The following is a 13763-nucleotide window of genomic DNA, read 5'->3' on the forward strand; positions in this document are numbered from 1 at the left end:
TAATATGCTTTTAGTGGTGAAATTTTGCTTAAGAATCATGGTATAAAGTAATATGCTTTTAGTGGTGAAATTTTGCTTAACTAGACAAGTACAGGTACCAGGGTACAAATATTGCTCACCCCAATATCAGAATTACTAAGTTACCCCTAAAAATAAATCTCCTTTTTATATTTATTTCTATTTTTCTGGAACCGGGTATCACAAGTGGTCACGTAGTTTCTTTGTTAGGTTCTTAAATTCTTTAACTGGGGTACAGCTAAGCCAATAGTTCCTTCTTCCTTAAAGTAAAAATAAATAAATAAAAGTTTGGAATTTTTTTTTATTGGTCAAATAAAAGTTTGGAATTACTTTCAAATGGATATGACACACCAATATTATCTTTGCTGCTATATTATATTCTTTAACAGAGTATGAAGAAAATAATTGAAAGTGTAGATCTAAACTTTAAAAATGTTTAGAACTATTTCAATTTAATAGTTAGTGAGTAGCATATACAAGAAAACCCATCAAGAACTTGTAACATATATGATATAACCAAATCTTCATTTTATTGTCTTTCGGTCACAATTTGGTTATATTGACACATCAAACATGGAGACAAAGCCTGCCTTGAGTGCCGCTGTTCTTGAAGCTCTTAACGAAAACAATTATTTGGATTGGAGTGTTCAGTTGAAGACGTACTTGATGGCTCAAGATCTTTGGGAGATTGTCGAATCAAGGAGCGACCCTCCTGCACCGGAAATTGAAGCTGCTTTTAAGGCTTGGAGCAAGACTAATGCCATGGCCTTACATGTGATCCAGATGTCATGCCAGCCAAACAGATTTTCTGATATTAGGGAGATTAGCTCAGCCGGAATTGCTTGGTATACCTTGGCAGAAAAGTACAAACCTAAAAGTCCTGACCCAAGTAGCAGGTAATTTAGATCATTCAAATATTCAATACCCTTAAAAGTCAAGTCTCTCTCTCTCTCTCTCATGATTTTAAAAAAAAGGTTTCTCTTTACTTTTGACAGTATTGCTCCAGTTCCTCTGAGAAAAGACGAGCTTCTTGACTCAAGTAAGTCAGGTACCTCTCTCTATCTTTCTTTTTCTGTGCGCGTATATGTTTTGTGTGTAAAATAGGCTAAAAGACTACCAAGACCACGACAAACTTGCAAAAAAAGAAAAAAAAAAAAAAGTTATTACAAATGCTTTCATCAGGATATCTCAATTCATGTGACTTACAATAAAAAGTATGTTCAAGCGGGTATTTAGCGAACCTGATGTTCTGAAAGCATCTATCAATTATGTTGTTCTAAAGCTAGATTGAGCCTTCTCAACCTTAAAACTTTGTCTTAATTCCCTTTGAGAGTATAGCTCGTGGCAACAAAAACTTCTTTCGTCAGATAAGCATTTAAAAAACATATTTATCATACATTTGTTAACCCCCATTTATCATTCTTCTCTATTGCCTTGTTCTTTTTGTTGATAACGTTTCTTTATATTCTATGGATTTTCAATCCTCAAACAGGGGGAAAAATAGAACGTTATTAGGTCATTGATATTCTCTGTTGATTCATTGATATTCTGTAGACTTCCCGTTTACCGTGGTCTTTCACTAGAACTTCTTTCTAGCTAGTGATGATAATGACAATACTTTTATGAATAAAGATGTTGGTGATGAAGGAGGATAGGAAAGTTCTTCCAAACTTAATTAACATGTTCTTCTTCTTTGACTAAAGAAAAAAAAAGGGGGCAATAACTTGTTTTTCACTTTGCAAAGGTCATGTGAGTTCAATGTGACATGTTTTTTCATTTAAGTTAACTACTCAATTGATGGTTGTGTGCAAAGTGAAACACAAGTTATAGTTTAGGGTGGTAATAATGCGTTCTGAAAGCTCAGGATAGTAAGTGTAAATGAGGTTATAGTTTAAAGCAATAAAGTATAATTAAAAAAAGAAAAAAAGAAAAAAGATATTCTTTGTCTTCTTGGTTGCCCCTATTCCATGTGTTGGGTTCAAATTGACCTCGGTTAAATTAACCAATTACCCAAATTGAATAATTGGTCAAGTTACATGCAATGTCCAATTAAAGGCACAACCACATCACTAGTCTAGAGTAAATTAGTATAGTGGAAATAAATTTGACATAGGCAATATGGTTACGATGAGGAAAACCTTCACAGAGAAAACACAAACAGGTGAAACTTAGATCATTGCTCCCTAAAGAATCCAGTAACAAAGATTGAGTTTACAAGTATAAGGAATATTGCCCAATCTTGAAGTACCTACTTATAATAGAACCTATTAACTTATTCAAGCCCAACTCCAACCTAGTTAGAGTACTCTTTTTACTAGACTTCTTCCATGCGTATGAATCTACCAATTTGGGCTTGAACCTTACAGCAATCCTTGATTGATGCAATTAATTTGTGCAAAGTTCTTCACAGCAACATTCTCCAATATGAATGGTAGCAGCTTAGTACCAAACCTTAGGTGCACAAAGTCCCAGCAACTTCTCAGTATGCATGTGTTCTCCCTCTATGATAATAACTGTAAAATATGGCTTTTATACCTTTGGGAACCTTGTTGCATGGATCCCCAAGACGGGCCAAGTCATCATAGGTTGAAATAGAGAATTATGTTTTGTTTTCTTGTGTCTCGATCATTCGAGAAGTGTTGAGCCAAGTATTGATATTATCTAGTAATTCTCGATTGGTTGACCTGCTATCGAGGTGCAGTCGAGATGCCAAATTTAGAAACTTTTTAAACAATTTTTTTTAATAATTTTTCTTGTGTCTTAAACAGGAATCCTCAATACACTTTTCGACACTAAAAATTTAGACTCCAAATGGGAACTGGTTTCCAACACATACAAATAATGATCCTTACACCATGCACTTTTGCCATTGAATTTAAAATCTCTTTTGACTACAGGTTTTTTCAATGCTTGGATTGTAGACCTTATAGCCTTTAAAAATTGGATCATAACTTCTCACTATTATCATCCAGGGTAAATTGCTTTGGACATGGTACATTTACATATGTTATGCCCTTAAACACACGTAAGTCCAAACTGTGTCTTTTTTATGCTCTAATAGCTCTCGATCATGTTAAGAATTTATCAAATCATTCTTTCAACTATGCCATTTTGATTTGATGATCCAAGGACGTTTAAAAATGACCCATACTATTTATTTCATAAAATTCTCTAAATTCATTTTTATCTTAATTTGCCCTTCTATCAAATCGCAAGGTCTTAATTTCATAACTGGACAAAATTGGCCTTTGTCCTTTTTAAAAAAACAATCTAGCATTTTGCCCCCTTTCCCAAGCTAATTAGGGAAATGTCTCTCTTTTGAAACTTGACTTTCTCAAAATCGAGTTAAAAAAAAAATTCTGGAGGCCTATAGTGCCGTTTTAAAGAGTCTATAGTGACATTTTAAGGACTTATAGTGGCATTTGTAACTCGATCTTCATGAACTCGAGTTCAATGCACCTATAACACGAGTTCATGGAGCTCAAGTTACAAAACGCCACAATAGACTCATTAAAACGTCATTATAGGCTCCTTAAAATGTCACTATAGGGCTTAACTCGATTTTGAGAAAGTCGAGTTTCAAAAGAGGGGCATTTCCCTAATTAGTTTGGGAATGGGGGCAAAATGTTGGATTGTTTTTTTAAAAAGGGCAAAGGCCAATTTTTTCCTTTCATAACTACTATACCTATCAACAACAATTTAAACTTTTTAAATAATTTCAAAATTCTCTTAATTCTATTTTAGAAAAAAAAAAAAAAAATCACCTTTTGACTAAAATCATCAATGAAGAGAAGAAAATAGTTGTTTGTACAAAGCAATGATGGTTTCGGTCCACACACATCGCTATGACCAAGATAAAGTGGCTTAGTTTTCGTTATAATAGCTTCTCTCTAAAAGTTATTCCTTGATTTCTTAAGAATGATACATCTTCATATATTTGGTCAGATGTTCAATGGAAGACAATTCCCTCACCATCTTATTTTTCCACCATAAATTGTAAGTCCAGCAAAATTTAAATGTTATCAGCACCTTGCCTATTACACTGTTTATGTAGTCCCTTACCAACTACAATCCTTCAAGAGAATATCAGTCTTTTCTTAAAAGTTATCTGTTAAAACCTTAATTGGTGGTTTACTATTTACGTAATGGAAGTTGTAGTGGTTCTTTAGATAGAGTTGGGTTCAAGTTATATTTGGTGTAACTCTAAGTAATGTTATATCATTTAATAACTTGTTATTAAATTCATATTTTGAAAATCCCACTTTTGGACTACATGTTCTATATGTTTTTAATATGCACGCCAATTTTCATATCAATCGGATGTTATTTACTATTTGATCCATAAATTCATATTTTTATGTATTATTTTAAACTACCAAAATTTAAATTTAAACAATTGATTGATTACATATCTACTAATCTTTGATCATCTTGAAGATTATATCTAAAACTATATATAAAAGCAAAAGCTTTTTCTTACAATTAAGGTTATTTTGCCATATAGGAAAAAAAGCCTATTTAACTTTCTGCCACGTTTACAATAAAAAAATGAAACATTATACTTGTAAAGTTGTGATTTACAACTATGTTTTATGTTAACTTTATTCCATGACAAAAAGTGTTGTAATTGCTTTTTTTTTTTTTTTTTTTTTTTTTCCTTGTATTTTGTGGGATTTTATTGTATTGAGTTTAGTATTAAGTTGGTGAAGACTCAAGATTAATTGAAGATCAAGTGGATTTCGCAATAAGCTTGTGAGAAGCTAACCCGCAAAGTAGCCACGTGAGAAGCACATGACTGGAAGCTAAAGAGCCATGCCAGGCTATTAAGCTCGCGAGAAGCTAACCTACGAAAGAGCCACATGAGAAGCACATGACTGAAAGCTGAAGAGTTGTGCCAGACTATCAGTTTTGTGAGTGTCTCGCGGGTAAGGCCTTCCCGCGAGGTACTTGCCAAACATTCTGTCTGGAGAATTTTTAAGAGTAACTTTCTTACCCTTCACCTATACTGTATATACCCTCATTATCTACAGAAATTGCAAGGAGACCATTCAGAGAGAAAAACCCTAGATAGGTTTTCTACAACACACACACCCATCTTTAGAGAGAGAGCTACTCATCCTTATTGAGAAATCATTCTAGTCTCTTCTCCTTCCCTCTCTAATTGTCATACTTTGAGAGAAGATTTGTATCCAAACACAACCCACACCTTTTTAGAGTGTAGAAAGTGTTTTGGAGCTTGGGAAGTTTTGGGGATTTGCCAAAAGAAGCTGGTGAGACTTGGCGGATGCAATCTGTGAGAGTGTCTTTTTCGGGATACTCAGGCCCAAGGATCCCGAGCCTGAATGAAAAAGAAAAAGGGGATTTGGAGGACTGGGCCTTGACTCACCGCAGCTAAATGGCTGTTTAAGAATCAAGTGAATGCAGAGAATGTTCCTGACATCATACAAAAGGATGACAAACAAGGATATCGAGGAGTGCCAAAATTAACAACGCAAGTTCAGAAAGAAAGATTAAGCAGGATTAGCAAGACAACAAAAAAGAAGTACTGTGGGGATCCTGGGAACAATATTTCATTAAAGCATTATCTATTCGATCACAGCAAGCTTACTAGGACGTGATACAAGGTCCAATCAAGCTCAAAAATTGCAGCCTTGAATGGCTATTTCAGCCTTCAAAACTTGCGAAGTTTGATTCTCGTTGGATCCGAGTATGTGCCATAGTTGCTTTTACAGGATATCGGGAAGCAATATTTGTTTTCCCTTGGTATTTTCTTTCTACCTAAACTTTCTGATGATTTTTCCTAGAGAATCTCTCCTTTCTATTGTGTTTCTTTCCCTTTTGTCTCGCTGCCTTCTTCACAACCCCTCCTCCCCTTTTATAGTGGAGTTTTTCTGGGCTTCTTGGGGAACCGTTGGTTCCCTTGTTTTGGTCTTTTGCAAACAGAGTATGTTCTGTCCTCATCATCTCGGTAAGTCCCCTTTTCCGTTTTCTCTCATTCTTTCCTTCTCTTGGTTCTGATTCCTTCGAAAGCTTCTGGTTGGCCATCCTCTTTGGGATGTGCTGAGGTATGCCCTTCTCGGCATCCTCACTTCTGGTGTCTTTTACTTCTCCGTTTCTTTCCTATTTAGGCGGAATCCTGTTCTGCTCTTTTGAAATCGTTTTGTTAACATTCTTCTTCCTTGTTTTGGTTCCCCGACGCCTTTTTTGTTTGTGCCATGAAGGGTCGCTTGCGTCCTTTTTGTTTTTTTCTTGTTTTTCTTTCTATCGATCTGTCCTGGTCTTCTTTTTTCTTCGCGCTCATTGATGGTGCCCGAGGATCCTTGCGTCTTATACTTTGCTATGATGTTCTCTCTTTTTTCTTCTTTGGTTGCTTTTCCTTTTCTGGGCTTCGGGATCCTCAGGGCCTTTTGTATAATCCCTTTGGACTTGGTCTTTTTTCTTCTGGGCTTAACTCACTCTTTCTTGGGCTTAGCTTATTCTTTCTTGGGCTTATTTTTTGCTGTGATTTTTTAGACCTCAACACAATCGGGCGTATTGCGTGATCCGGAGAGTTAGAGAAGACAAGACTTCATTAAATCAGTTGGAAGCAAAAGCTTGGTGGGCTCAAGTACATTGGGTAGACTAGGCTTGGAGGATCTTTTATTATTTGTGTACTCCAACTTTATTATCTAGTGGATTGATTACCGCTTAAAGGGCGGTGGAGAGACTTTTCGCTGAGTTCTTCGGTTTCCTCTTCAATAACACGTCTTGGTGTTATCTTGTGGTTGTATCTCTCTTCTCTTATTCTTTTGCTGTACTTTTACTATTTGTTGTTCATGTTTATGCACTAGAGTAGTATCGGATCATTGCGCACATTTACTCTTGTTTCTGCACTTTGATTAAGTAAGAGTAAAAGAAATCTAGCTGTAATTTTTAATTGGGGGTCTAAACAAGCTATTGTGTTTCACACAAATTTGAGCTTTCAATGCTATTTTAGCAGTACTAAAACACCTTTTAATTAACTTAATACAATTCAATAAAACTATTTAACTAAATACAAAAACCCAAAAGGATTGAGAGAGATACAGAGAGGTTAAGAGTTTGTAAGGCACAGAGAGAGAAAGAGAGACATCTAAGGGCCGCTGCTGCCACTGTCCATCCCCAACCGCTAGAAAACTGGCTTTCCTCAACCATCATATTGCTGGAACTGTTATGGGTAAGGTTATTTTTAATAATAAAATAGAATGACAAATTCTACTCAAAGAAATATACCACCGCACTAACGCCCCCCATCAGACGACCAAAACTACCATACAGAGACTCCACAAGGTGCGAAATGAGAGATCATTGGTAAAGTTTTCTCTTTTTCTGTTAGGTTTAGACTTGAGTACTTTGGATGGACCGGTATATATAAAAGTTGGATCCCAAAAAATCATTTGGCTTTGACATTGTCCCTAGCTCTCTTTGTCTAATACTTATTCCATTAGTAGCATTACATTTATTAAACCTTTCACATTTATGTAGATTTAATTCCTAAACACTAACTCATCTTCAAAATTATTTTGTTAATAAGAATCATGTTTAATCACGTATAGATTTGTTTTCCCCCAAGTTTCACCATACTTTCTTATAGGGATGTTTTAGGCTCATACTGCACTTTGCTTTGACATGGTATGGTTCTTGTCTGTACTAAATCCAATGTCCTCTAGGTATTTAATTAATACTGAAATTCAGATTCAACAGAAAATATCAAATGATAATTGGCATGTAGATGTCAGAATTGTTTCATTTCATTTCATTCTCTGGGAAAAAAAATAAAAATAAAAGAAAGTTTGGCAGGAGAAAATGACAAGAAGGGAAACATTAATGATGATGTCGAGATTTACACGGAGTTAAACAAAGCTTTGCAAAGTGGTGATTGGAATGCTGCAAAGGAGTTCCTTAATACCCATCCGCATGCAATAAGTGCAAAAATCACAGATACGAACAAGACGGCTCTTCATGTTGCTGCTGAAGCTGGACATGAGCACATAGTGGAGGAGTTGGTGAACATAATGTCTGAAGAAAATTTGGAAATAAAAGATTTTGAAGGTTTCACAGCTCTAGCTCAAGCATCTTTTCGTGGAAGCTACCGAATGGTAGAATGTATGCTTGGAAAGAACAAGAACTTGACCAGCATGGGACACGACGAGGGAAATATTCCTCTTATTCTGGCCCTTTACAATGGGCAATTAGATTTGGCTCGTTATCTCTATTTGCTCACTCCACTAGAAATTCTAGTGCCAGAAAATGGCACCATGGGGGCTGCGATTGTTTCCGAGGCTATATATAACAAAGCTTTGGGTAAGAATTAACTCTTCGTCTTAACTATCCATTGAGTGTTATTTTCTATTCAAAATTTTCGCTATATATGATTGATTAATTTCTTTGTCCATATGGTATAACACAATAGATATTGCTTTGGATTTAGTCAAGCTTTGTCCACGTTTGGCTATTGCTCAAGACAGAATTGGTTACTGTCCTTTATACGCACTGGCTTGTATGCCTGATTATTTCCTAGGTGGAAATCAGCTCGTATTTTGGAAACGATGGATCTACTCTGGTTAGTACCACCCTTTTACTCTCGCTTTTCAATTATATAAATTGATGAATTAAGGCTGTGTTTGGTTTATGTAAAATATTTTCCGGAAAATAAGTATTTTCCGGAAATGTTATTTACGGGAAAGGAAAATATTTTCAAGTGTTTGGTTGCATTATGGAAAAATGCTTTGGAAAATATTTTATAGTGTTTGGTTGTGTTGCTGAAAATAATATAGAAAACACATTTTCTTCTTCTTCCTCACATTTTCTCAGCTCCCAAACAAATATATAATCCCATTTCTCAATAGATAAACACAGAAACAAAACCCAACCAAAAAAAATTCATCAAATCCGGTGAAATTCATCAAAACCCAACCATTTCTCTGCGATCTTGGTGCGATCGATGCCGTCTCATTGCGATCCTGGGGTGCGATCTTAGTGAAGTCGAATGCGTGATCTGGGCTCTGGGTTCGCCGGCGAAGTTGAAGGGTGCGATCTGGGTGCGAGATCGCACGGTGCGGTGCTGCAATTGCGATTGGCGCGAAGGCAAGATCGCGATCGACGCGGTGCTGCGACGATCATACCCGGTTCAAAAGGGAGAGGGAGATCGAGAAAGAGAGAGATCGGCGGCACGGCGTTGTGCTGCGATCGCGATCGGCGTGAAGGCGAGATTGCAATTGGTGCGGTGCTGCGACGATCAGACCCGGTTCACTCTCCCTACTGTCTCTTCTTTCTCTCTCTCTCTCTCTCTCTCTGCCGTTCCGCTGAGTCGTTCTTTCTCTCTCTCTTTCTCCCTTTGCGCGTCTCAGTTCCAGAAGTGATTTGAAGGTAAAATAAAAACGGAAATGCTTTTCCGGAATTAGAGGGCTTATTTTACGGTCAACGGAAAATAATTTCCGTTTAACCCAATTTTCCAGACCAATCAAACAACCTATTTTACGGAAAAGCATTTCCAGAAGTGATTTTTACCCAAAACAAACACAGCCTAAGTGGAAAAAGAAAACTATGAAAAAGGGGGCCTTGAGGGCCAAGCCCATCTCCTCCGTATATAGATCCAATCTATAGTCCAAAAGAGAAGAGAAGGGATGGTGTAAGGCATTACAAGAGGCCCATTTGACAAATGAATTTAATTTTGTTAAGGATTTTTGAGTTACGATCACGCAATAACGGTTTTTTGTTTATCTAGGGGTAAGGGGTTTTTGAAACTTGGAATATTTCGGAGTATCTTTCTCCCCCCTGTTTTACAAAAGGATATCTTTTCATTCTTCATATCTTTTCCCGCCTTTTTATATTGCGCTAGTTACAATAAGGAATGAGATATTTGAATTTTAAATGCTTTTATTAAAAACATAAAGAGGTGCGGAGCCCTATTAGATATGTTGTTAAACAGTCAAGTTCTTAAACATAGTGTTAACATTATTCAAAATTTAAAAAATTAGATTTTACGTTAATAAATTGTTGATCCCTTCGATAGCATTGGAAGTGAAAATAAGCATTTCAAAATATGAATTTTGACATGCTTATTGAAAAAGCATGCAAGAATTAGAAAAAAAAAAATTCCAAATTTAATTTATTTAAAAAATAATATGTAACATGAGTTTTTTTATTTTTTATTTTGGATAATTTGATAGTTACAATGGGAAGGGGGAATTTGAACCCTAAATGTGAGTCATATTTTAAATTTGTTAGAATTCTTAGAAACTTGTTGTAGTTAAAGGAATACAAGTGAAATGATGTCAATTTTCATTATCATAGTATCTCTATGCTTATGCGAAGTATTGGTTAATAATCCAAACATATATGAAAACTAAAGAAGATATTTTAATAAAATATTTTTTTAAAATTAAATAGATAATATAATTCTAGTGATTAAGATATAATTTATCCATTTTTTTTTTTTTATAAATTGTGTAAGTTTAGCTTTTATCAAATCCAAGAATTATTGTAGATTATAATTTATAATAAATAGTGGAACTTCTTTAAGATTCTTGACAGTTCTGGTAATCCAATTTTATCAAATCCTACAACGGATAATACTTAAGTCAAGTCGCATAGCACAAGCACAAGGCCTGATTTTTATTATTAATACAAAAAATTATGATAAATTATAAATGATCAAAATAATTTAAAATAAATAATGATTTTTTTTTAGATATATAGAAATTTTTTATAATAGAATTTTAATAAGAAAAACATTTTTAAACATCTTACAACTTTGATTATAGAGTTTCTATAATTTTATTGTGCTTAGAGGCTTAGAGCATTCACGTACATTAATATATAGAGTTAAAATTTTTAGCTTTTAGAGCTTCAAACACTTAATTTTTGTATTTTAATACCACACTTAAACAATAAACCTACATCTCATCTCTTACCACATCACCTATTAAAAAAATATAAGCACTCGTTAAAATAATAATCACACACATACAAAAATTCATAGCAATCAGCCACAACCACCCACCACAATCATGGCAACCGTCACAACCCCTAGATACAAACTCACCATCCCAAAAAAAAAAAAAATCCAAAGCAAGCCCCTCAAATAACCACAACTCTTATTTATTTATTTATTTAAAAAAAACACACACACACACAAACACACCTCAACACAAAATCCACCAACTCGCCATCCCACCAAGCAGCAGCTTGCCACCATCATTGCCACAAATGAAATCCACTAGGTCAACCAAAACCAAAAAGCGCCATATCAATAGAGCTTGGATTTGATCAAGAGAGAAAACGAGATAGCGACAGAGTGAAGAGAAAACTCACTCCAACCCTCGAACCTACCACACCGCTAACCTGCCATCGCTATACTTATCCGATCCATGAACCCACAACACTGCAAACTCACCTTTTAATCTTCATCGTTTGTCAGAGAGAGAGAGAGAGAGAGAGAGAGAGAGAGAGAGAGAGAGAATGTGAGTTTTTTTTTTTTGAAGGAAGAGAGATAGTGTTAGTAAAAAATGAAAAAGGTTTTTATGCAAACTGGTTCTGGAAATTTTATGCAATCAACTATATGGCAGTTAAAAAAAACACCATCTACATGATTTATAGTCCATGACATTTATAATGAGTCATATGATTTACTAAAATAATACATGTGAATGACTTTTTAATTGTTGTGTATTGGGTTGTATAAAAATTACTACAATAAAGGTTGCATAAAAACCTTACTCATAAAATTTGGGTTTTATTCTTAACTAGTTACTGTAGCAACTTCTATAAATAGCAGTTTACTATATTGAATTGCTAAAAATATTCAGATTTAGCAACTTCGATAAAGCATGATTTTTGGTTCTATGATTGTTTAATTGTTGTGTATTGGGTTGTATAAAAATTCCTGCAATTAAGGTTGCATAAAAACCTTACTCATTAAATTTGGGTTTTATTTTTAACTAGTTGCTGTAGCAACTTCTATAAATAGCTGTAAGGACGCGATTGGTAACGACCCAAAGCGATATTGGGTTCGCACGTAAAAAGGCCCAAACAATATCATTTGTAGAGCGTGGGTTTGAAAGGCTAGGCCTTGGTCACCGGACGGTGGGTTTTTCGTGGTGTTCATACATGGTTAAGTCATTTTCGCCCTAGGAGTCCATCTCCTGGAGGCGGGTTGGGAGGCTCTAGTTTTTGCCCATTTTTCCCAGCCTCCTTCTTGGTGCCCTAAATTTTACATTATATAGTTCTTCTTGGTTGATCTTAGCCCTCCACTTGTTGGTCAGGCAGGTGCTTACTTTTGTACCCGTCCCATCAGCTATCCCCTCTTACTTTCTGTTAGGATGATCGAAGTCACACCGTCCAAGCGTTTTTTCTCATTAACATGACCAGGACACTGGCGGGTGCATTTAATGCGGAGGGGACGTATTTTCCTTGATCCAATTTTGTACTATACCTCCATGTGGGCCCCATTCCACCCACATCCCCTTCAGGGGACTGTTCGGGGATAGCCTTCATTGAGACGTTGTTCTTCCCATTGAAGTTCTAGAGTGCCGAGGATAAGGTCGTCCTCAGCTGTTCTCCTTGACACCTCGGCCTGTGATCATTCGTCCTCGGCGCACGACCTCCTCAGCACGGGCCCTGAGCCCCTGGCCCCACAATAGCCCCTCAAAATCCTGCTATCCGACTCCTTGGACGGATAGGAGGGTTTTGATGACATCAGATATCTACCAATGCCTGTCAATCCTTGTCACCTATCGGTTCCCGAGACTTTTTATCTGCCCTAGACACGTTCCTAGAGCCCTTGGAAGGCGAAACGTGGCCTCATTAAATACAAGTGGCTTTGTGTTTCCCACGTTCTACGGTATGATGAAGATCGAACGGTGGTAATCCCTTGGTCTTTATGGGCGGGAAAAATTGTGCAGTTACCTTAGAAAGTATAAGAGATTTTTTGGAACGGATCAATCCCTTCAGTTTTGCACTTAAGAGTTCTAGCGCATATATTCTGGGTTCATCTGAACTTTCGTCCAAACTCACGTCTATCTCCAGCACAAAAAGCCTATCCGAAGCACCTTTCCTTTTTTATGTAAGTTCCCTGCCTCCATTAACTCGTGCTTTTTCTTTTCTGGGTTTATTTTTCTCTGATTCCCTTCCTTCTCCCGTTGCTGGTTGAGTTTGTTGAATAAATCATAGAAATGGTTAAATCGAGACTAAGGAAATTAGTCGATACTGAGGAGGCGATGAACAAGTTCATCGCCGATTACAAAATTCCTCCCAACGTAAGTCTGAGGCATTGTAAGATGGGGGAGTGGCACTATAAGAGGGAAACGGGCGAGGTAGTAATTCCCGTCTTCGCCTTTGTAGAGGGGGGTATGAGAATCCCTATGGGGCCGGTAATGAGGGGTTACCTCAGGCACTTCCGATTAGCCCCCACCCAGTGCGCCGGCAACGTGTTTAGGATTCTGGGTTGCGTGGATGTTTTAAACGAAAAGATGGGGCTAAGACTGACCCATTATGACGTGAATTGGTGCTATAATCTCCAAAATTTGAAGGGGAAATCCTACTACATGAAGACGAGAGACGAGAGGGTTCGACTAATCTAGTGCCTCCCAGATTCCAACAAGGGATTAAACAAGGATTTCCTTATCGTCTCTGGCGAATGGCACGATGGCGATCCGTGCCCCACAGTAGAAGGAGAACCAGGTGGGGTACTGGGAATGGAAAGGCGATGACCCTTTGCGCCATTC

At 36.6% G+C, this 13763-nt stretch overlaps 1 protein-coding gene across 4 annotated transcripts in view; it reads left to right on the plus strand.

The window, feature by feature from the left end:
* The first annotated feature begins 409 nt into the window (after positions 1–409).
* The window catches only part of LOC126722259 (ankyrin repeat-containing protein ITN1-like), a 42049-nt gene continuing 28695 nt past the window's right edge, over positions 410–13763 (plus strand). For 3 of the 4 annotated variants that reach the window (XM_050425416.1, XM_050425418.1, XM_050425420.1), the window contains exons 1-4: positions 410–914; positions 1014–1066; positions 7837–8340; positions 8450–8599. In XM_050425416.1, coding sequence (XP_050281373.1) covers positions 592–914; positions 1014–1066; positions 7837–8340; positions 8450–8599 — 1030 coding nt within the window. In that variant the 5' untranslated portion in view covers positions 410–591. The remainder of the gene's footprint in view (positions 915–1013; positions 1067–7836; positions 8341–8449; positions 8600–13763) is intronic. The other variant, XM_050425417.1, reaches the window with a different exon arrangement.

Source organism: Quercus robur, chromosome 4, assembly GCF_932294415.1.
Source record: "Quercus robur chromosome 4, dhQueRobu3.1, whole genome shotgun sequence".
Classification (NCBI taxonomy): Eukaryota; Viridiplantae; Streptophyta; class Magnoliopsida; order Fagales; family Fagaceae; genus Quercus; species Quercus robur.